Below are 22,231 nucleotides of genomic sequence, written 5' to 3'. Positions count from 1 at the left end.
TTCCCATTGACTCAAGTTTTGCTAGGGCTCCTTAATGCCACACCCAGTCAAATGTTGTCAAGGGCAGTCACTTTCACCTCACCTCGAGAGTTCAACTCTTTTGTCCATGTTTGAACCAAGGCTGTAATGAGGTCAGGAGCTGAATGGCCCTAGCAGAACCCAACCTGAGTGCCAGTGAGCAGGCTATTGTTACGCAAGTGCCGCAGCACTGTTGATGACCCCTTCCATTGCTTTACTGATGATGGAGAGTAGACTGAGGGGGTGGTAATTGGCCAGGTTGGATTTGCCCTGCTTTCTGTGTACAGGACATACCTGGGCAAGTTTCCACATAGCTGGGTAGATGCCAATGTTGTAGCTGTACTGGCACAGCTTGGCTAGGGGCACTGCAAGTTCTGGAGCACAACTCTTCAGTACTATTGCTGGAATATTGTCAGGCCCCATAGCCTTTGCACTATCCAATGCCTTCAGCCGTTTCTTGACATCATGTGGAGTGAATCAAATTGGCTGAAGACTGGCATCTGTGATGCTGGGGACCTCCAGAGGAGGCCAAGATGGATCATCCACTTGGCACTTCTGGCTGAAGATTGTAGCAAGTGCTTCAGCCTTATCTTTTACACTGATGTGCTGGGCTCCTCCGTCATTGAAAATGGAGGTATTTGTGGATCCTCCTCCTCCAGTGAGTTGTTTAATTGACCACCACCATTCACAACTGGATGTGGCAGAACTGCAGAGCTTAGATCTGATCCGTTGGTTGTGGGATCGCTTAGCTCTGTCTATCACTTGCCGCTTATGTTGTTTGGCACACAGGTAGTCTAGTGTTATAGCTTCGCCAGGTTGACATCTCATTTTTAGGTATGCCTGGTTTTGCTCCTGGCATGCCCTCCTGCACTCTTCATTGAACCGGGGTTGATGACCTGGCTTGATGATAATGGTAGACTGGGAGATATGCTGGGCCATGAAGTTACACATTGTGTTTGAGTACAATTCTGCTGCTGCCGATGGCCCACGGCGCCTCAAGGATGTCCAATCTTGAGTTGCTAGACCTGTGTGACACGATAGTAGTGCCACATAATGAGATGGAGGGTATCCTCAATGTGAAGATGGGTCTTCATCTCCACAACTGTGCGGTGGTCACTCCTACCGATACAGTCATGGACAGATGCATCTGTGGCAGGCAGGTTGGTGAGGATGAGGTCAAGTATGTTTTTCCCTCGTGTTGGTTCCCTCACCACCTGCCACAGACCCAGCCTAGCAGCTATGTCCTTTAGGACTCGGCCAGCTTGGTCAATAGTGGTGCTACCGAGCCGCTCTTGGTGATGGACATTGAAGTCCCCCACCCAGAGTACATTCTGTGCCCTTACCACCCTCAGTGCCTCCTCCAAGTGATGTTCAACATGGAGGAGCACAGATTCATCAGCTGAGGGAGGGCGGTATGTAGTAATGAGCAGGAGATTTCCTTGCTCATGTTTGACCTGATGCCATGAGACTTCATGGGGTCGGGAGTCGATGTTGAGGACTCCCAGGACGACTCCCTCCTGACTGTATAGCACTGTGTCGCCACTTCTGCTGGGTCTGTCCTGCCGGTGGGACAGGATTTCCTTCCCTAAAGGACATTAGTGAACCAAATGGGTTTTTACAACAATCAACATTGGTTTCCTGGTCACCATCAGACTTGAATTTAATAAAAATCTGGAATTAAAATCCTGCCATCTGCTGTGGCAGGTTTCAAACCCGGGCCCCCAGAGCATTATCCTGGGTCTCTGGATTACTAGTCTAGCGACAATACCATGACACCATCACCTCCCCATGTGCATCAGGATCGTACAGAAGCCCTGACACGCAGACCTCTCTGAAATTTCCCGGGATGTTTGAACTTCAGTCAAGCAATTCCCTGCTTCCTGGACCCTCTGCAGAAGTCTCCAACTCTAAGCTGGAGTCAGAGACTTCAGAAACTTTCTTGGGAGATAGCTGAACAGTTAACCAGAAAATGTTGGACAGAAAAATCTTAGTCTAATTCCTGAGTACCTACAGAACCAACTCCCCAGTCACTCTTCACTGACCCCCCACCAACCACACAGCCCGACTAACCCCCTGACCTGACTACCCCCGACCCAACCCGACTACCCCTCCCAACCAAACTAACCCCCGACCAGGCCTGACTATCCCCCACCACTTGGCCAGCCCCTGTCCTGACCACCTCTCCCGACCCAACGACCCACCTGCCACCCTATCCACCGTATGCACTTACCTAACTCACCTACCCACCCTACCACCCTGCTCATTCACTCATTCATCCACTCACGCATTCACAAACATTCACACTGAACATTTATACTTACTTTACAGCAGCTAGGGCTGACAATGATTGCCCTTCATGAAAGACCTGAGCCTATGTTTTAAAAGCATTGGTTAGTGTTACATTCTTCTACTCTTTGATGTAAATTTACCAATCATGCACTAGGATTGGTGAAACAATGATGTAGGTTCTTTGTTTGAAGATAAGACTATATACGGATAGAGTTTACTGGGAGACCAAGTATAGTACATCTGATATTTACTCCCACTGCTTCCAGACTGACTATAGGTCATGGGACGAATAAATCATATCCTCTGTCACTGGTAGTAGTGCCCGACAGCAGTTTAAGAAACGCTACCTGAAAGGTGCATGCACATCATTTTGTAACAGTTAGTGGCAGCATCTTATTGAATTCTTAGAGTCATAGACTTATACAGCACGGAAACAGGCCCTTCGGTCCACCTTTTCCGTGCTGGCCATCAAGCACCAATCGTTTCTAATCTCATTTTCCAGCACTTGGCCTATAGCCCTGTATGCTATGGCGTTTCAAGTGCTAATCAGCCAGAGGTCGTGGTCCATGTTGGGACCAATGACATAGGAAGAAAAAGAAATGAGGTCCTGCAAGCAGACTTTAGGGAGTTAGGTAGGAAATTGAAAAGCAGGACTTCAAAGGTAGTAATCTCCGGATTACTCTGGTGCCATGCAATAGCGAGTACAGGAACAGAAGGATAGAGCAGATGAATGCGTGGCTGGAGAGATGGTAGAGGAGGGAGGGCTTTAGATTCCTGGGGCATTGGGACCGTTTCTGGGGGAGGTGGGACCTGTACAAGTTGGATGGGTTACATCTAAATAGGAACGGGACCAACACCCTCACGGGGAGGTTTGCTAATGCTGTTAGAGCAGATTTAAACTAAATTGGCAGGGGGATGAGATCCTGAAAAGTAGTTCAAAGGGGAGAGAAGCTGAGATGGAATTAGAAGTTAAAAGACGAGTAAGTGAGTCTGGAAGGCAGAGGAAACATAGGCTAGATAAGAAAGAAGTGAGTTTAGCAAGGCTAAATGGAATATATTTTGATGTAAGGAGCCTGAGGAATAAGATAGATGAGCTGAGGGCACAGATAGGCATGTGGGAGTATGATATCATACCTATAACCGAGACTTGGCTAAAAGGTCAGGATTGGAGCTCAACATTCCTGGTTATAGGGTATTCAGACAAGATAGAGAGGGGGATAGAAGAGGAGGGGGGTTGCAATATTGATCAAGGAATCAATTATAGGAGTGAGGAGGGATGATATCTTGGGATCATCAAATAAAGCCATATGGGTAGAAGCAAAAAACACAAAAGGGGCAAACACTTTAGGCCCTCAAACAGTCAGGGAGAGATAGAGGATCAAATATGTAATCAAATTTCAGAGAAGTTTAAGAATAATAGGGCAGTAATAGGGGATTTTAACTACCCAAGTATTAACTGGGATAGTTTTTAGTGTACAAGGTAGGGAGGGAGAAAAATTCTTAAGTTGCATCTAGGAGAACTTTTTTAGCCAACACATAGCCCAACAAGGGAGGGGGGTAATTCTGGACCTAATATTCGGATATGAGCCCGGGCAGGTGGAAGGCGTATCAGTAGGGGAGCATTTTGGAGATAGTGACCATAACTCAGTTAAATTTAGGATAGTTATGGAAAAGGATAAGGTTGGGCCAGGAATAAAAGTTCTAAACTGGGGAAAAGCTAATTTTACTAAGATGAGATGCGATTTGGCCCAAGTGGACTAGGAACAGCTACTCGCAGATAAAACTGTGTCAGAGCAGTGGGAGGAAATAGCAAGAGTACAGGGCAAATATGTTCCTGTAAAGACAAAGAAGGGGACCAAGTCCAGAGAACCCAGGACGTCAAGGGACATAAAGGTTAAGATTAAGAAAAAAAGAGAAGCTTATGGCAGATACCGAGGGCTCAATACGGCAGAGTCCTTAGAGGAGTATAAAAAGTGCAGAGGGGAACTTAAAAAGGAAATTAGGAAAGCTAAGAGAGCACATGAGAAAGCATTAGTAGGTTGAATAAAGGAAAACCCAAAGGAGTTTTTTAAAATATATAAAAAGCAAGAGAGTAAGTTGGGAAAGAGTAGGGCCAATTAGGGACCATAGAGGTAATCTGTGTGTGGACCCAGAAGACGTGGGTGCAGTCCTCAATGAATACTTTGCGTTGGTCTTCACAATGCAAAAGGACGACGCAGATATAGACATCAGGGTGGAGGACTGTGAAATATTAGAGGAAATTAACATAGAGAGAGAGGAGGCACTAGCGGGTTTAGCGTCCTTAAGAGTAGATACATCCGCAGGCCCGGATAAGATGTATCCCAGGCTGTTGAGGGAGGCAAGGGAAGAGATATCAGGGGCCCTGGCAGTAATATTCAAACCCTCTCTGGCCATAGGTGAGGTGCCAGAGGACTGGAGGACTGCTAACGTTGTCCCATTATTAAAAACAGGAGGGATAGACCAGGAAATTACAGGTCAGCCAGTCTAACCTCAGTGGTGGAGAAGTTACTGAGGGAATTCTGAGGGACAGACTATATCTGCACTTAGAGAGACACAGATTAATCAGGGATAGTCAGCATGGGTTTGTTAAGGGAAGGTCGTGTTTGATGAAATTTTTGGACTGGTCAGGTGGGCAGAGCAGTGGCAAATGGAATTCAACCCAGAAAAGTGTGATGTAATGCACTTGTGGAGGGCTAAGAAGGCAAGAGATTACATTATGAATGGTAGGACCCTGGAATATACTGAAGATCAGAGGGACCTTGGTGTGCCTATCCGTAGATCCTGAAGGTAGTAGGGCAGGCAGATAAGGTGGTTAAGAAGCCCTGTGGGATACTTGCCTTTATTAGCCGAGGCATAAAATACAAGAGCAGGGAGGTTATGTTGGAACTGTATGAAACGCTTGTTAGGCCACAACTGGAGTACTGCATGCAGTTCTGGTCACCACATTATAGGAAGGATGTGATTGTACTGGAGAGAGTGCAGAGGAGATTTACCAGGATGCTGCCTGGGCTGGAGGGCCTGAGCTATGAAGAAAGATTGGATAGGCAAGGGTTGTTTTCCTTGGAGCAGCGAAGGTTGAGAGGGGACCTGATAGATGTGTATAAGATTGTGAAGGGCATTGATAGGGTGGAAAGGAAGGCACGATTTCTATTAGTAGAGGGGTCAATAACCAGGGGGCATAGATTTAAGGTAAGAGATAGAAGGCTAAGAGGGGAGCTGAGGAGAAATTTTTTCACCCAGAGGGTGGTGGGAGTCTGGAACTCACTGCCTGAAAGGGTGGTTGAGTCAGAAATTCTCGTAACATTTAAGAAGTAATTAGATATTCACTTGCTTTGCTATTGCCTCCAAGACTATGGGCCAAGCACTGGAAAATGCGATTAGTGTAGTCAGATCTTTGTTGACTGGCACGGACACGAATGGCCTTCTTCTGTGCTATAGAAGCCTATGAGTCTATCTAAATACTTCTTAAATGTTGTGAAGATTCCTGCCTCTACCACTCCCTCAGGCAGTGTGTTCCAAATTCTAACCACCCTCAATTTTTCCTCAAACCCCCTCTAAACGTACTGCCCCATACCTTATATCTTTGCCCACTGGTTATTGACACCTCCGCTAAGGGGAAAAGTTTCTTCCTATCTACCCTGTCTATGCCCCTCATGATTTTGTATAGCTCTATCAGGTCCCTCCTCAGCCTTCTCTGCTCTAAGGAAAACAACTCTAGCCTATCCAGTCTCTCTTCATAGCTGAAACGCTCTAGCCGAGGCAACATCCTTGTGAAACAAAAACAGAAAATCCTGGAAAAACTCAGCAAGTCTAACAGCATCTGTGGAGAGACAAAAAAGAGTTAACGTTTCGAGTCCTTATGACTCTTCGGACTCGAAATGTTAACTCTGTTTTTTTTCTCTCCACTGATGCTTTTAGACCTGCTGAGTTTTTCCAGCATCACCTGTTTTTGTTTCAGATTTCCAGCATCCGCAGTATTTTGCTAACATCCTTGTGAATCTCCTCTGCACCCTTTCCAGTGCAATCACATCCTTCCGATAGTGTGGCGACCAGAACTACACACACTACTCCAGTTGTAGCCTAACTAACGTTTTATACAGCTCCAACATAACCTCCCTGCCCTTGTGTTCTCTGTCTCAGCTAATAAAAGCAAGTATCCTATATGCCTTCTTAACCACCTTACCTACCTGTGCTGCTGCCTTCAGGGATCTTTGGACATGTATACCAAGGTCCCTGTGATCCTCTGTACTTCCTAGGGTCCTGCAATTCATTGTGTATTCCCTTGCCATGCTAGTCCTCCCAAAATGCATCACCTCCCACTTCTCAGGACTAAATTCCAGTTGTCACTGCTCTGCTCATCTTACCAGCCCATTTATATCATCCTGTAATCTAAGGCTTTCCTCCTCACTATTTACGACACCACCAATTTTCGTGTCACCTGTGAACACAGATCATACTTCCTGTATTCATGTCTAAATCATTAATGTATACTACAAACACCAAGTGTCCCAGCACCGATCCCTGTGGTACACCACTCATCACAGGCTTCCAATTGCAAAAACAACCTTCGACCATCACCCTCTACCTCCTGCCACTAAGCCAATTTTGGATCCAATTTGCCAAATTGCCCTGGATCCCATGGGCTCTTACTTTAACGACTATTCTCCCATGTGGGACCTTGTCAAAAGCCTTACTGATGTCCACATAGACTACATCAACTGCACTATCCTCATTCTTCTGCTGTGACGTAATAAATTGTGGACATTTAAATGCTATGGCAATAATAAAATGAATACTTCATTTTTAAAACTGTTAAATCAACTAAAATTCTTTGATTTTATGCAATAATTGATAATGACTATTGTTTCCACATACCAGTGCATAATTTTTAGGTTTTACATAATTTGCGCTGATATTGTAGAACACATGTTTTCCCTTTATAACTGGAAGGCTTTTCTTGATGCACAACGTAAATAGCAAAGAAGCTGATAAATGCTATGCAAATTGTTTGCATATCTGTGTAACAAGTAGAGTTGAGATGCAAGTGACTTAATAGAAAAAGCTCATAGTTTATCAAATTCAGGGTTTCCTTCATAAGTTGGTGCACCTGCACGCGTGTATGTTGCAGCTCATCCAAAATTTAAATTTTAACTTAGCACCCTTAGCTGAATGATAATTTCAAATCAAAATCTGTACATGCAATGTGGGGTAATCCAGTCAAACACAATATTCAAATATACCAAATATAGTATTTCCAAGTTTGCAGATGACACAAAACTAAGTGGGAATGTGTGTTGTGAGGATGATGCAAAGAGGCTTCAAAGCGATTTGGACAGGTTTCGTGAGTGGGCAAGAAATTGGCAGATGGAATATAATGTGGATAAGTGTGATGTTATCCACTTCGGTAGGAGGAACAGAGGTGCAGAACATCTCTTAAATGGTGAGAGATTGGGAAGTGTTGATGTCGAAAGGGACCTGGGTGTCCTTGTTAATAAGTCACTGAAAGCTAGCATGCAGGTGCAACAAGCAATTAGGAAGGCAGATGGTATGTTGGCCTTTATCACAAGAGGATTTGTCTTGCTTCAGCTGTACAGAACCTTGGTTAGACCTCAGCTGGAGAATTGTATACAGTTTTGGTCCCGTTTCCTAAGGAAGGACATGCTTGCCATAGAGTGAGTGCAGCAGAGGTTCACCAGACTCATTCCTGGGATGGCAGATTGTCCTATGAGGAGACTGGGCCTTTATTTTCTGGTTAGACAGGGTAGATACAGGAAGGATGTTTCCCTTAGCTGTGGGGGTCTAGAGCCAGGGGCACAGTCTCAGAATAAGGGGCAAGCCATTTAGGACTGAGATGAGGAGGCATTTCTTCACTCAGTGTGTAGTGAATCTTTGGAATTTTCCATCCTGGCGGGCTATGGAAGCTCAGTCATTGAGTATGTTCAAGAAAGAGCGAGAGATTTCTGGATACTAATGACATCAAGGGATATGGAGATAGTACAAGAAAATGGTATTGAGGTCGATGATTAGTCATGATCTAGTTGAATAGTAGAGCAGGCTCGAGGGGCCAAATGGCCTACTCCTGTTCCTATGTTCCTCACAAAGCTGAATCCCAGTTGTCTGATCTGGTGGTTTTAAATCAAGAGGAGAACTGTTAGATTAAGCAATTACAAGGATTAAATTAAAATTACCAAAATGCTATAGACTCTTCACACTGCCCATATTTCCTTTTCCTGGGGATGGATGCATCGCCAGATGTCTCAAGGTTGAGGAATGCCTTTCACATGTATTCTATAGAGCAGGGTGAGCAGGAAGGACCGCTAGATATAAAGACATTGGGAGGGATTTTCCGGTCCCACCAGCAATGGACATTGTCGCGGGCAGGATGGGAAAATTTGGAGTCAAATTTTCCTGTCCCGCCCATGATGATGCCCGATATTGGCGGAACCAGAAAATCCCAGCCATTGAGACAGAATGTTAACTGGGAGATACCCAGTTGAATGGGTTTAAAAGACAAGGTGAGCATTCCTAGACCCCCTCAGGCAACCAATACATATGGCTCTGGTTTCACAGGGAGTTTGTATAAGATTTCTGTCATCTGCTGTAAGAGGACCTGAAGACACACTTCTAAGCCTCCATGACTACACTCCACCTTTTCTGCCACTGAGGGATTTCAGGTGACATTGTTGACATTAGACCGATGCACTGTTTGCCAGGGCAAATGAGCAAATTGTTTTTTTCCCCCATAAATGCCAAGGAACTTCAAGCATCTGCCTTGCTTTTTTCTATCTCACCACAAGATATAATTGACAGCACCTGTGTGGGTCTGAGCTCTAACAAATAGAAGTGCCACTTTGCTGCTGATGGCTTAGCTACTTTTTATTGGGCCCTACATGACACTGCCTGCATGACTTTAATTCAAAGGCAGGGAAATCGGACATTGCTCCTCTGGTCATTTTCCCCTAACAGCTGCATAGTGGTTTTTCCATCCAACCTAATAGCTAGTTTTCCTTATTGGTATGCTGATGGATTGTTAATGTTTTTTTATCACTGCTTTAATGAAATCTTGCTTCTTTGCATGTCACTTATTTTCAAGCAAAATTTGCATCTTAGATACATTTCAAGATATTTCTATGCAGATTATAAGCTTCCACACTGCTCAACCATGCACAGGCCTTCCCTGTTTCATCCACAGGTTCTCCCTGGGCCCCTTTATTCAGCAGCAGCCTATAAGACCTACAGCAGTGCTTCTATTTCTTGTGTCCTTACAATTAAGGCCTCATCACTTGCCCATGTAATAAGGCATGCAAATTAGCATTGAGGGAGAATTAAGATGCAGAGAAGTGATGTGAGGTGCAGTATCATTCCAGGGTATTTATACTGCTGCTTTCTGTGAGCTCCAGGAGAATCATTCCTCAAGTGTTTAAAACTTGAAATCTTCACTCAAACCATTCAGTTTATAGACATCATAGAAAAGCAATTTGTAGGAATATTTTAGATTTTTAAAAGTTTCTTTTCAGAAGTTTTTGCTTTTTCACCTTCAGTGTATTTTGAGTGATACTAGAATCTCAGCAAAAATCTGCTTCCAAGCATCTGCCAGTATTGTTCTGTAATCAACAAAGCGTGAGAGGAGATGAGACTGATTTGCCCTTCAAGTCTTCCTTCTCCTCCAATTCCTTTCATGGCTTTGCGCAATCAACATGTAGAAAATTATGGCTATCATTTCAAATCTAACCACTTCATGAAGAAATCAACCATCTTTTTAAAACTTTGAAGTTGTTTTCACATGTCTGTTTTCTTTGTGAGATTCCAGGGGAATGAATTGGAAGCTAGATTTAAAGGAACAAGTGCTAGTCTCCTGGAACCTAATCTGAACAAGGGCCAGTATTAGAAAAAAATCAGCATGAAAATAATGTGGGAAAAATCTGTACAAATTGAAAAATAGTATGCAAGCATTACAAGCACACAACAGCCTGGTCAGTGGGTGTCACTGTCACTCAGGAATATCTGGACATTTAACCTGTATAAATTTATCATAGGTTCTAAGGTATATTACTACACATTACATTTCATTTGCTAAGAAATTTTCAAATATTTTTGAAATTCTATTCTTAAATCAGTACTATGATTGCTTTAATACAGACATGTCAATAGTTGCCTCAATTTTGCAGTCTGTGGTAAATGAACGTCACTAGATATTCGTTACATTTATACTTCCCTACAGACTTTTTACGGATGTTTTGCACTGAAACTTGCTGTGATTAAGAGAACCATTTTGACGTAGTGCCCTGTACAGGATATCTGGGACTTCTGTTAACAACAACTAAAGAAAACAAAAATGTGTATTTATATAGCTCCTTTAACTTAGCAAACCATCTCATGAAGCCTTACCAAACAAAATTTTAACCTGAGCCAAGCAAGGAGATATAATGGCAGATGACCAAATCCGTAGTTAAAGAGAAAAGTTTTAAGGAGCATATTAAAGGAAGAAAGAGAGGCGGTGAGGTTTAGAAGTAATGAATAATAGATACTTGGGAAGAGGTGATTTGTTCAGATAGGATTTTATGCCTCAAAGGAGTTTCTGCCTTGAGCATTGTAGGATAGCGAAATAGATGGGGACTAATCTAGTTTTCATATTGACTTTTTTATTGAAGAACCTCTATGAAATTAATCACATTGAAAGTGTTTTTCTTGTATGTAATATATTTGTATTTTGATTTCAGATCCTTTTTTCTCCTTGTTTGCATTCACTGATAAAAATACATCTGTACACAGCCGAGTTATTTGGACCTGTGACTGGACTTCCAATAGTAGATACTTTGTCACTGGTAGCCGTGACAAGAAGGTGAGTATTCAGGGCAGGTCAGGAGGGGGATAGATGAGAAATTGACATAATCTTTATAGAAAATAGTATAGGAAGTAACCGTGGAAATATGCTCAGAAGATGAGTGGTTTTTAAATGACTGTCATGTGCCCGAGGCTGCATTTGTTTTTAAAAAGAGTTTTCTACTTAATTTCACAATATCTTGATGTTCTGTCATTGAAGTTTCTGTAATGGTAGAAAAACAAGCTATGGTATATTTGTTGGCACAGGTCTAGAACACCTTTTTATGTTGAGACCTGAGATATTAAAATAAGAATGAAACTGCTTTATATACATAAAAAATGTTTTCTTTAATTGCGTTTGTTGATTTTGGAGTTCAGAAGATAGACTGCAGATTAAATGGAAGTCGCCTGACTGAATGAAAGCTTGCCCAGGTATATCCTATATACAAAAAAAAGGATAAATCTAACCCAGCTAATTGTGGTCCTAACCTGTCACCTCGCGATTATCAGCAAATTTATGGAAGGAGTTATCAATAGTGCCATGAAGCAGCACTCATTTGCCAGTAAATGTTCACCAACTCTTAGCTGGGCTTCCAAGAGCAATGCAGCTCCAGAGCTCATCACACGCTTGATGCAGGCATCAACACTACAGCAAAATATCAGAGAAGAGATGATGAGGGTAGATTCCTCAGACATCAAAGCAGCATTTGATCGAGTATGACACCAGGGAGTATTAGCAAATCTCAGGTCGAAGAGGGTCATGGCAAAACTCTCTGGTTTAGAATCATTTTTGATTGAAAGGAAGGTGGCTGTGATTGTCAGAAGCAATCATTGCAGCTATAGGAAATCACCGAAAGAGTTCCTCAGGGCAGAGTCCTCATTCTAATCACCTAATCATCTTCAGATATTTCATCAATGACATTCTCTCTTGTCACAAGGTCAGGGGTGGGGCTGTTCACTAATGATTCCACCGTTCAGCTCCATTCACAACTCCATCAATAATGGATAAAGTCAATATAGCCTACAACAGGACTTGTGCAGCATCCAGACTTGAACTGATGAGTTCAGCATTCACACCACATGTGATTGCCCTGAATAAGGAGAATCAACCACAGCCCCCTTTTCCTCCTTTCCCCAACTGTTTCCTGCCCCTGCCCCCAACCCAGCCTTCAAAAACACCAACATCACTAAGTTTCCCATCAACATTATGGTGTTTACCATTGATTAGAGAGTTTTATATGATCAGCTATAGTAACATAGCTACTGGAGCAGGGCAGAGGCAGAATACTCTGTGACAAATGGTTCACCTCATGACCTGCCCAAGTCACTTCACTATCTGTAAGCTTTGAGCCTGGAGTGTGATTGAATATCCATCACTCGCCTGGATAGGTGCAGATCCAGCAGTGCACGAGAAGCTCAACACCAGGAAAAAAACAATTTGCTTGATTGGCACCCCTGCTATGAGACAGAGTGGTGATGAATTGTTTGTTCTAAGAATTTGACACAAAATATCAGCTGGGTCATGTGGTATTCGTCACACCTCTACAATAGCTGTAGAGTTTGCACTACTCAGTTCTATTTTTGCACATCAGCAACTTTGTTACGAAGCACCTCAAGAAAAGTTTATAATTTAGCTACACTGCCAATACTGCCCACATTTTAAACTATCTTTCCTCTTTACTTGGGACAAATGGAATGTTAATATTGAGTACAAATGTTGATTATTGACAATTGAGAGATTATAGGTAGTGAACTGTGAATTCTGTTTTTGAACTTTGGGGCCAGCCAAGTTGAGCAAAATACTTTTTCGGGTCCTGTGCATTCCTGTGTTTCATTCTTTAAGAAGGCCAGAGGCATATGTAGTTACTCGTAGAAATTGAACTGCACACGGTGAAATGTTACTGAAGACCAAGTTTCAGTAAGCGTGTAACTGTATTGGATAAGCGTTACACGTTTTACATTAATTTCCATTTCTAATATTTGGATTCCTAGATTCTTAATTTCTGCTCATTCAAATTGGTAATTTTGATTTAAGTGTTGTGTCATGATCTTTACAGTAAATAGTTTTTTTTTCCCCCCTCTGGTAGCTGATTGTGTGGGGTGATATGACTTCAGCTGAAAAAACTGAAGGAAGTAGCCAAGGCATTGTCAAGCCATGTTCATCAGTGCTGGATGTAGGAGATGCAGCCACAGCTGTCAGCTTCAGCCCTATTACAAGTCTAGATGGGAGGTAGGTTAATACATTGATATGGTTCTCTTCTGCAATTAATCACTATGTCAACAGTCATAAGGTAAATGTGCAATTATAGAGGCATGTGTATTACAGAAAGTTTATTTTGAGCATTAACAGTCAATTAAGATACTAAGAAAGGAAAGAGATTATTTTTACCTCTTTACTCTGGGCCTTTTCTTTTACAACAAGCCCAACTGCACAAGAGCTTGTTGGAATGTATGCTTGTTCTGTCTTGTGCTTTTGCATCAGAACACAGTTTAAATCCCCTCATTTAATATTCATATCTTTCCTTCTTTCCACACTGCACTTCATGTAGGTCTCACTATTTACAAGCCAAGTCGATTGCACCTTTTGACAAGTAATTTGTCTGTACAAGTTCACAAAGAGCTCGAAGCTATTAAGTATATTAATAGCATTCTTACTGTGGCATATATTACAAAAATAATGTTACAGGTGTTAATTCTACAGTCAGTGCTTAGAACAATGTCACCATGTTGGAAATGCACCTATCTGGAGAAAAACCAAGGAAAGTGGCATTAGGAGATAGCTGGAATGCTGGCTGCGAAAGAGGTTTTATCTTTCACAAAGCTGTGATGTGTCCTAAGAACTACTTTGTGTTCATATTACACCGTAAGGTCATTCTGAAAAATGAATTGACCCATTTTGAAAAGACAGCAATTCAACATTTTAATCCAGTCAAGACTTTAACTAGGAACTTCTGGTTCACTGACCAGAAGTTTACAGCTCAGCACCAATGTGTCGAAGGAAAATGAATCTAAATATTTTTATCTTTCGAAGTTTGTGAATATAACTCACTTGTATACAGTTGAATGCTACTGTCATATTTGATGTAAATGAGAGCTAGAAATGTATATATAACTGTAGCAGTCGCCTGTTGGAAAATTAGTTCTTTTTCTTTCTCTCTGATAGCTACATTCTTGCAGTGGGTTTGGACTGTGGAAACATATTATTATATAAATGGAAACCAAATGGAAATACTTCAGCAAATGCAGACTGGATGAAATGTTTGAAACTGGACAAATTGTATCCTTTGTGTGCATACAGTTAACATTGTAGTGAGCAGTCTAGATGCTTTTGTTACATTGCTATGGATGCAGCTTGGAATGACTTTATTTAATTAGTCCTCTATAATCAAAACTTGGCAAAATAAACCATTCTCTTATCTGACTCATGGGAGAATAAAGACTTCCCCTTTAATATTATCTTAGCTGCTACAGCTGTGTTATAATCTATAATTTAAATATCCTGTTTGCAGTTTCCCTCTGTGTCACTAAACTGTTTTGAAGCCATTTGCATTGTGGTACAGTCTGTTAGTCTATGTGAATGAATGTTTTTAAAAGTGCTTCATTAGCTTCTAAACAAATTTTGTTTGGGAATATTCAGCCTGGATATTGGATTCCAATTAAGAATTTGCATACTTGGGATTGCGTTTGAGTGCATTTGGGTAATATTAATTACTGTTACGGTCTGTCTCAATAATTGACTAAATTTTAACTAAATTTAGCCTTTCCTCCAAAGAAACATAAAAACTGGGCATCATGTGTATGCACATAAACATCAACTTATTGCCATTAGTAATATATAAATCTTACATTAGAGCAGCACTTTATTAAATGATCTCTCTTCACTGGATTGTATGGGTTCTGTTTCAGTATAAATCTATGTTTACACGACAGCGATAGATTTGAAACAAAGAAGTTTCATCTTATACAGATGTTAAGAGTTGTGGTACACATATATTTAGATGGCAGAATTCTCCTTCACTAGAAAGGGAGAAAGGCTTGCGTTTATATGGGGCTGGATTTCATCTTACATGCGGGTAGCTTGCGTCAAGAAATTTCCCAGCTCGGCACACCAACTTCAGGAATAAGTGCCCTGAATGGCGCAATTTTTATTCCAGGAGGCCAGATGAGTGATAGAGTCAGACGCATATCAGAGACAACCACAAGAGCTGCCAAGTGCCAAGATGGGCTAGTTAAGAGGCCCACCTCTGTCCTCTGGGATTTCGTCCCAGTTGTGCTGTTAAATATTAGGCCCTTTAGCCCTCACCCCTCATACCCACCACTTCCTATATTCCAACCATGTCAACTCATGCCAATCCATGCCCTCCATGTGGCCCCTCATACAGTCCATGCCACCCCATGTCCCTTTACCCACCATCAGTGACCTCTCATATGCTCCATGTCAGTTCACCCAGTATCCACCATTAGCAGACCTCAGGAACCATGCTGAGGTGAAATAAAATAAAGTTCTAAGTATCTATTATAGACTTCAGTATATAAAAAAATCTCTCATTCATGACAGCCCATTCAAAACATTTAAATCTCCTCAAGTACTTAATCCCTAATAAAACAAACATTTGTATTATAACCCCATATCAAAGGCAGCCTTTAATAGTCTCTTGGAGCTGTCAGTCAAACTGTGAACTCTCAGCTCCCCACTGTGATAATGAAAGATTGTGGAAGCAGTCAAACTGTAATAATGCTAATGATAGCACTTAGGGTTATGTCAACAAACATCCATTGAAACCACCATAACAGATTATTTTCACTCTCAGACACAGGGAGGCAGTGTTTTCAAAATTTAAAAGGCAGGAGATTTAAATAACTTGATAGCCTGGGGGCAGTTCTGCATAACATATCCACCCTTCATGTGCATTTACGCCTTCGCCATAAAGTTGTAGAACACACACTGAGGGCTGAGGATGTTCCTGGAGTGAAAATAGGATCTGTTTGTCCTGTGCACTGAGTTTAAATAGCCAAGCAGATTTGTAATTTGCTGCTTTGCACTTCATGCCCAACCCCCATTATTGTACTGACAAAAATGGGATCTGCCGGAAATGGGGGCGAGACAGGTTACGTGAGCGGGCAAAAATTTGGCAAATGGAATATAATGTGGGAAAATGCAAGGTTGTGCACTTTGGCAGGAAGAATAGAGGAGCTGAATATTATTTAAATGGAGAAAGACTGCAGAAAGCTGCGGCACAAAGGGATTTGGGAGTCCTCGTGCATGAATCACAAAAAGCTAACATATTACTTCAACAGGTAATAGGGAAGGCAAATGGAATGTTGGCCTTTATTTCAAAGGGAATGGGGAATAAACATAGGGAAGTCTTGCTAAAACTATACAAGGCACTATTTAGACCACACCTAGAATGCTGTGAACAATTTTGGTCCCCTTATTAAAGATATACTGGCATTGGAGGCAGTCCAGAAAAGGTTCACTAGGTTGATCCCGGGTGTGGAGGGATTTTCTTATGAGGAGAGGTTGAGTAGGTTGGGCTTGTACTCATTGGAGTTTAGAAGAATGAGCGGCAACCTTATTGAAACATATAAGATTCTTAGGGGGCTTGACAGGGTAGATGCTGAGAGACTGTTTCCCCTTGTGGGAGAGTCTAGGACCAGAGAGCGTAATCTCAGAGTAAGGGGTTGCCCATTTCAGAGAGCGATAAGGATGAATTTCTTGTTTCAGAGTGTGGTTAGTCTGTGGAATTCTTTATCACAGAGGGCTGTAGAGGCTGGGTCTTTAAGTATATTCAAGGCTGAGACAGACAGATTTTTAATCAGTTAGGGAATCAAGGGTTATGGGGAAAAGGCAGGAAAGTGGAATTGAGGATTATCAGATCAGCCATGATCTCAGTGAATGGTGAAGCAGACCTGATGGGCTGAATGGCCTACTTCTGCTCCTGCGTCTTATGAACTTCCAGATCCAGGTTCCAACTGCCATTTTTAAAGGTCCCCAGCGTCTTCCTGTCTACAAGAAATCTGGCCACACCTCTCATTTTTTATAAACTCTAATGAGTATAGATACAAACTACTCCACCTATCCTCATAAAACATAAAACAAAACATAATTGGACGTCCAATCCCTCTACACCTCCATCCCCCACCAGGATGGTCTGAGGGCCCTTAGCTCCTTCCTTGAAAAGAGGCCCGAACAATCCCCATCCATCACTACTCTCCTCCGTCTGGCTGAACTTGTTCTCACACTGAACAATTTCTCCTTTAACTCCTCTCGCTTCCTCCAAATAAAAGGTGTGGCTATGGGCACCCGCATGGGCCCCAGCTATGCCTGTCTCTTTATGGGATATGTGGAACATTCCTTGTTCCAGTCCTACTCCGGCCCCCTCCCACAACTCTTTCTCCGGTACATCGATGATTACTTCGGTGCTGCTTTATGCTCTCATCGGGACCTGGAAAAATTTATTAATTTTGTTTCCAATCTCCACCCCTCCATCATTTTCACATGGTCCATCTCTGACACTTCCCTTCCCTTCCTTGACCTCTCTGTCTCAATTTCTGGTGATAGACTGTCCACCAATATCCATTACAAGCCTACCGACTCCCACAGCTACCTCGACTACAGCTCCTCACACCCCGCTTCCTGTAAGGACTCCATCCTATTCTCTCAGTTCCTTCGCCTCCATCGCATCTGTTTTGATGATGCTACCTTCAAAAACAGTTCCTCTGACATGTCCTCCTTCTTCCTTAACCGAGGTTTTCCACCCACGGTGGTTAACAGGGCCCTCAACCGTGTCTGGCCCATCTCCCGCGCATCCGCCCTCACGTCTTCTCCTCCCTCCTAGAAACATGTTAGGGTCCCTCTTGTCCTCACTTATCACCCCACCAGCCTCCGCATTCAAAGGATCATCCTCCGCCATTTCCGCCAACTCCTGCATGATGCCACCACCAAACACATCTTCCCTTCACCCCCCCTGGCGGCATTCCGTAGGGATCGTTCCCTCCGGGACACCCTGGTCCACTCCTCCATCACCCCCTACTCCTCAACCCCCACCTATGGCACCTCCCCATGCCCACACAAAAGATGCAACACCTGCCCCTTCACTTCCTCTCTCCTCACCGTCCAAGGGCCCAAACACTCCTTTCAAGTGAAGCAGCATTTCACTTGCATTTCCCCTAACTTAGTCTACTGCATTCGTTGCTCCCAATGCGGTCTCCTCTACATTGGAGAGACCAAACGTAAATGGGCGACCGCTTTGCAGAACACCTGCGGTCTGTCCGCAAGAAAGATCCAAACGTCCCTGTCGCTTGCCATTTCAACACTCCACCCTGCTCTCTTGCCCACATGTCTGTCCTTGGCTTGCTGCATTGTTCCAGTGAAGCCCAACGCAAACTGGAGGAACAGCACCTCATCTTCCGACTAGGCACTTTACAGCCTTCCGGACTGAATATTGAATTCAACAACTTTAGATCTTGAACTCCCTCCTCCATCCCCACCCCCTTTCCGTTTCTTCCCCCTCCCTTTTGTTTTTTCCAATAATTTATATAGATTTTTCTTTTCCCACCTATTTCCATTATTTTTAAATCTATACCTTTAATGCCCTGTTAGTCTTTCCACCCCACCCCCACTAGAGCTGTACCTTGAGTGTCCTGCTATCCATTCTTAATTAGCACATTCGTTTAGATAATATCACCACCTTCAACACCTCTTTGTTCCTTTGTCTGTGACATCTTTTGATTATCTGCTCCTATCACTGCTTGCTTGTCCCTACAACCACCCCCCACCCCCAACTTCTCTCCCCGCCCCCCCCCCACCTTAAACCAGCTTATATTTCACCCCTCTCCTAATATTACTCAGTTCTGTTGAAGGGTCACGAGGACTCGAAACGTCAACTCTTTTCTTCTCCACTGATGCTGCCAGACCTGCTGAGTTTTTCCAGGTAATTCTGTTTTTGTTTTGGATTTCCAGCATCCGCAGTTTTTTGTTTTTATCTCATAAAGCAACCTCTTCATCCCAGAAAATAACCTGGTGAATTTTCTCTGAACTTATTCCGAATGGTTGTATATCCCTCCTTAAACAAGGAAACCAAAACTGTATGCAGTATTCCAGGCATGCTCTCTCCAATGTCTTGTAAAAGTGTAGCAAAACTTTCCTACTTTTATACTCCATCCCCCTTGCAATAAAGGCCAATATTCTATTTGCCTTCCTAATTACTTGTTGTACCTGCATGCTAACATTTTGTGTTTCATGTTATGAGGACACCTTGATCCCTCTGTGCTGCAGTATTCAGTAGTCTCTCTCCATTTAAATAATATTTGATTTTCTAGTCATCCTACCAAAGTGAATATTCTTATATTTTCCCACATTATAATCCATCTGCCAAATTTTTTGCCTATTCACTTAACCATCCATATACCTTTGCCGACTGTGTCTTCCTCACAACTTACTTTCCCATTTATCTTTGTATTCTCCTTGTTATAGGAAGGGCATTTGCTCCATGACATAGATGCAGTGTAGATTTAATGGAATGATACCCAAATGGATGATATAATTAGAATCATAAAATGGCTTCAGCACAGAGGGAAGCCATTTGCCCTATTATGTCCATGACAGCTCTCTGCAAGAGTAACTCAGCTAGTCCCACTTCCCAGCCGGTTCCCTGTAGCATACAATGCAGCATAGAAGGTTAAGAGGGGAATCTAATGGAAGCGCTCAAAACTATATAAGAGTTGGCAGGTGCATTCTTAAGTACATCAGTCATAAGGGGGTGAGTGGAGGTGGTGGGGGGAGGATTGTAAAGATTAATAGTGGCAGCATAAAAGCTATGAAATGTGTTACCAAAAGTGGACATTTAAGTTGATGAAAATTTATCATGGTATTTAAAAGGAAATTGGATAAATACTTGAAGAAAAATATTTTAAAATTCTGGGGAATGTATCTAAATAAACCCAACCCTATTGACATTTCTATGATAGTAAACCTTCAAAACTTGTTGCTACCCATTTCATCATGTCCATGCATTTGTGGGCCTGATGATGTATTCAAGCTTGGATTTGATATACAGCTTGATTTGGGGTAAATTACAAGCAGGATGATAATTGTTAATAACTATGGTAATTCTGCTGTGTTCTGTACCTGAACATTTTGACAAGTCGGTCTCTCAGCTGACAACACTAAATCATAGTGCACTAATTATATGAATAATGGAATTTACTCTTATCATCTCAGATCAGTCTGATATTTATGACCAACCTGGTCTTTTATTTACTTCCCTTAACTACTTTTGTTTCAGACAATGCCATACTCTAACTGTTAAACGTCTGCGGTGGAGACAATCTGTGGGAAGAGCAGGTTATAATGATGAGGGTGACAGCAACTGGTTACAGCTAGCAAGTTGTAGTACTGATCACAGTATCAGTATTTTCAATGTTAATAGATTGTCACTTTAACATGAAAAGAAGAAAATTTTTATTCAGATTTGCTGCATTTCTGGCTGGCAAAATTCCATCAAATATTGATACCCTTTTCTAACTTCTGGATAGCAATGTTAGCTACCCAAAGGAAAATGGTACTATGATTGAAGAGAAACATTCTTCTGGTATACAGTGGCAGAAACAAGAGCAAACACAGAACAAATGTATAGCATTCTGGAGCTATTGTGCATACGACAGAGAAAAATATGATAGCGTGGCCGCCACAGGACCCCTTTTTAGCCCACTAGTCAGCAGTTTTGTGGAAGAGAACACTTGCTTGAAACAGCACATGTCTGCAATGTTGTTCTGTTGTCCAGAAACTTAACAATAATTGAAAAGTGCAATGGGATAGAATTTATTTTCAATAAATGTATTAATCAAGGATTTGCAAGCATTCTTCCAGTGATGGTGGGTTTCTAATGTTAGAGACACAGTGAACTTTGAAAAAGAATTGTGTTCCACCATTTCAGTTTGCTAAATGGGGTTCATGACAACTTCCATTAACAGTTTCTAGAAATTTTAGCCTTCTCTCAAAATGTTCTGGACTGTTCTCCCTTCCTGTACCATCTGTGTATATATGCCTGAGACAACAGTCCTTTCCCCACTAATAATAAAACAAATCAGACTCCCAGCATAATGTATTTAATTTAACCATAATCATTTTAACCCCAACATTATTCTGTCAGGTTGTTTTAGCCTCAAACCAATTTTCTTTTGAATTTTTATCTTGACAATAAATAAGCAATCAAATGTCTTTAATTGTTGTTGTAAAATTATTTTTATTTTGGGACACTATTTATTTTAAAAAATGAAACCAGTTACTCCAGAAGCGTTAGCTGTTACAAAGCTCTTCTACCTTCGCTATTTTAAATGTCATTCCTGGGTGCCATTTTCTCAGCTTATGTACGAGTAGTAATTGGCTAGGTTTTTTTTCCCTGAACCAACGGTTTGAATCCAACACTGAAGGAGAACATCAGCATACTGCAATGATGATCTGTTTGCCACTGAGCTCAGTAGATCCATATCATATCACTTCATGTGCACAATAAATCAGCTACCTTTTCAAGGTTTTGTACATGTCCTAATTGCTTTTTTTTGAATTAGCTTTAAATGTTTCTTGACTTTGCAAATGCGCATATCTTCATTGTGTGTTTTCGGCTATGTGTTAATAGATATTCTGTGTGCCGGTCTGCCATAATTACTATGTAATAACATTCCCTTGCACTGCCAGATGATGGAGCTAAGTGTAGTAGGCTGTATGAGCAAACCAAACACTATTAGAGGAGGAATAAAAGGGCTCCAGCTTTCTTTTATGATTTGGATTTTAATGTAAATGCTTTTGAAAGTTGTTTTCTCTAATTCCCCAATAATCCATGCACAGGCAAATGGGAAGCAGACAGGCTTCAAGTGCAACTTTAGCAGAGCTTAGAAAATGTCCATTGAAAACTGCAAGATACAAGTGTAAATAAGGCTCTTGGAATTCACCAAGCAACCAAATAATGATTCCTAGAATTGTTGCAGTAGTTAACGACAACAATTAAATGGTATTTCAGCACAATTGATGTAATCAGAGTCGGCACATTTCAAACACATTTTTCTAATTGTTTAACAG

The 22,231-nt window shown here is 42.0% G+C and overlaps 1 protein-coding gene across 2 annotated transcripts in view; it reads left to right on the top strand.

Annotated features, from left to right (window-relative positions):
• elp2 (elongator acetyltransferase complex subunit 2) overlaps positions 1–21,685 on the top strand; it is a 163,046-nt gene extending 141,361 nt beyond the window's left edge. Inside the window, exons 19-22 of one of the 2 annotated variants that reach the window (XM_078538747.1) lie at positions 11,049–11,170; positions 13,239–13,381; positions 14,315–14,428; positions 20,439–21,685. In XM_078538747.1, the coding sequence (XP_078394873.1) occupies positions 11,049–11,170; positions 13,239–13,381; positions 14,315–14,428; positions 20,439–20,595 (536 nt within the window). In that variant the 3' untranslated portion in view covers positions 20,596–21,685. Of the gene's footprint in view, positions 1–10,131; positions 10,373–11,048; positions 11,174–13,238; positions 13,382–14,314; positions 14,429–20,438 lie in introns of those variants that run through there. The other variant, XR_013576185.1, reaches the window with a different exon arrangement.
• Positions 21,686–22,231: the final 546 nt, after the last annotated feature.

This window comes from Cetorhinus maximus, chromosome 3 (assembly GCF_964194155.1).
Source record: "Cetorhinus maximus chromosome 3, sCetMax3.hap1.1, whole genome shotgun sequence".
Taxonomy (NCBI): domain Eukaryota; kingdom Metazoa; phylum Chordata; class Chondrichthyes; order Lamniformes; family Cetorhinidae; genus Cetorhinus; species Cetorhinus maximus.
The sequence above is the reverse complement of the archived record's forward strand: the minus strand, read 5'-3'. Positions and strand labels throughout refer to the sequence as shown.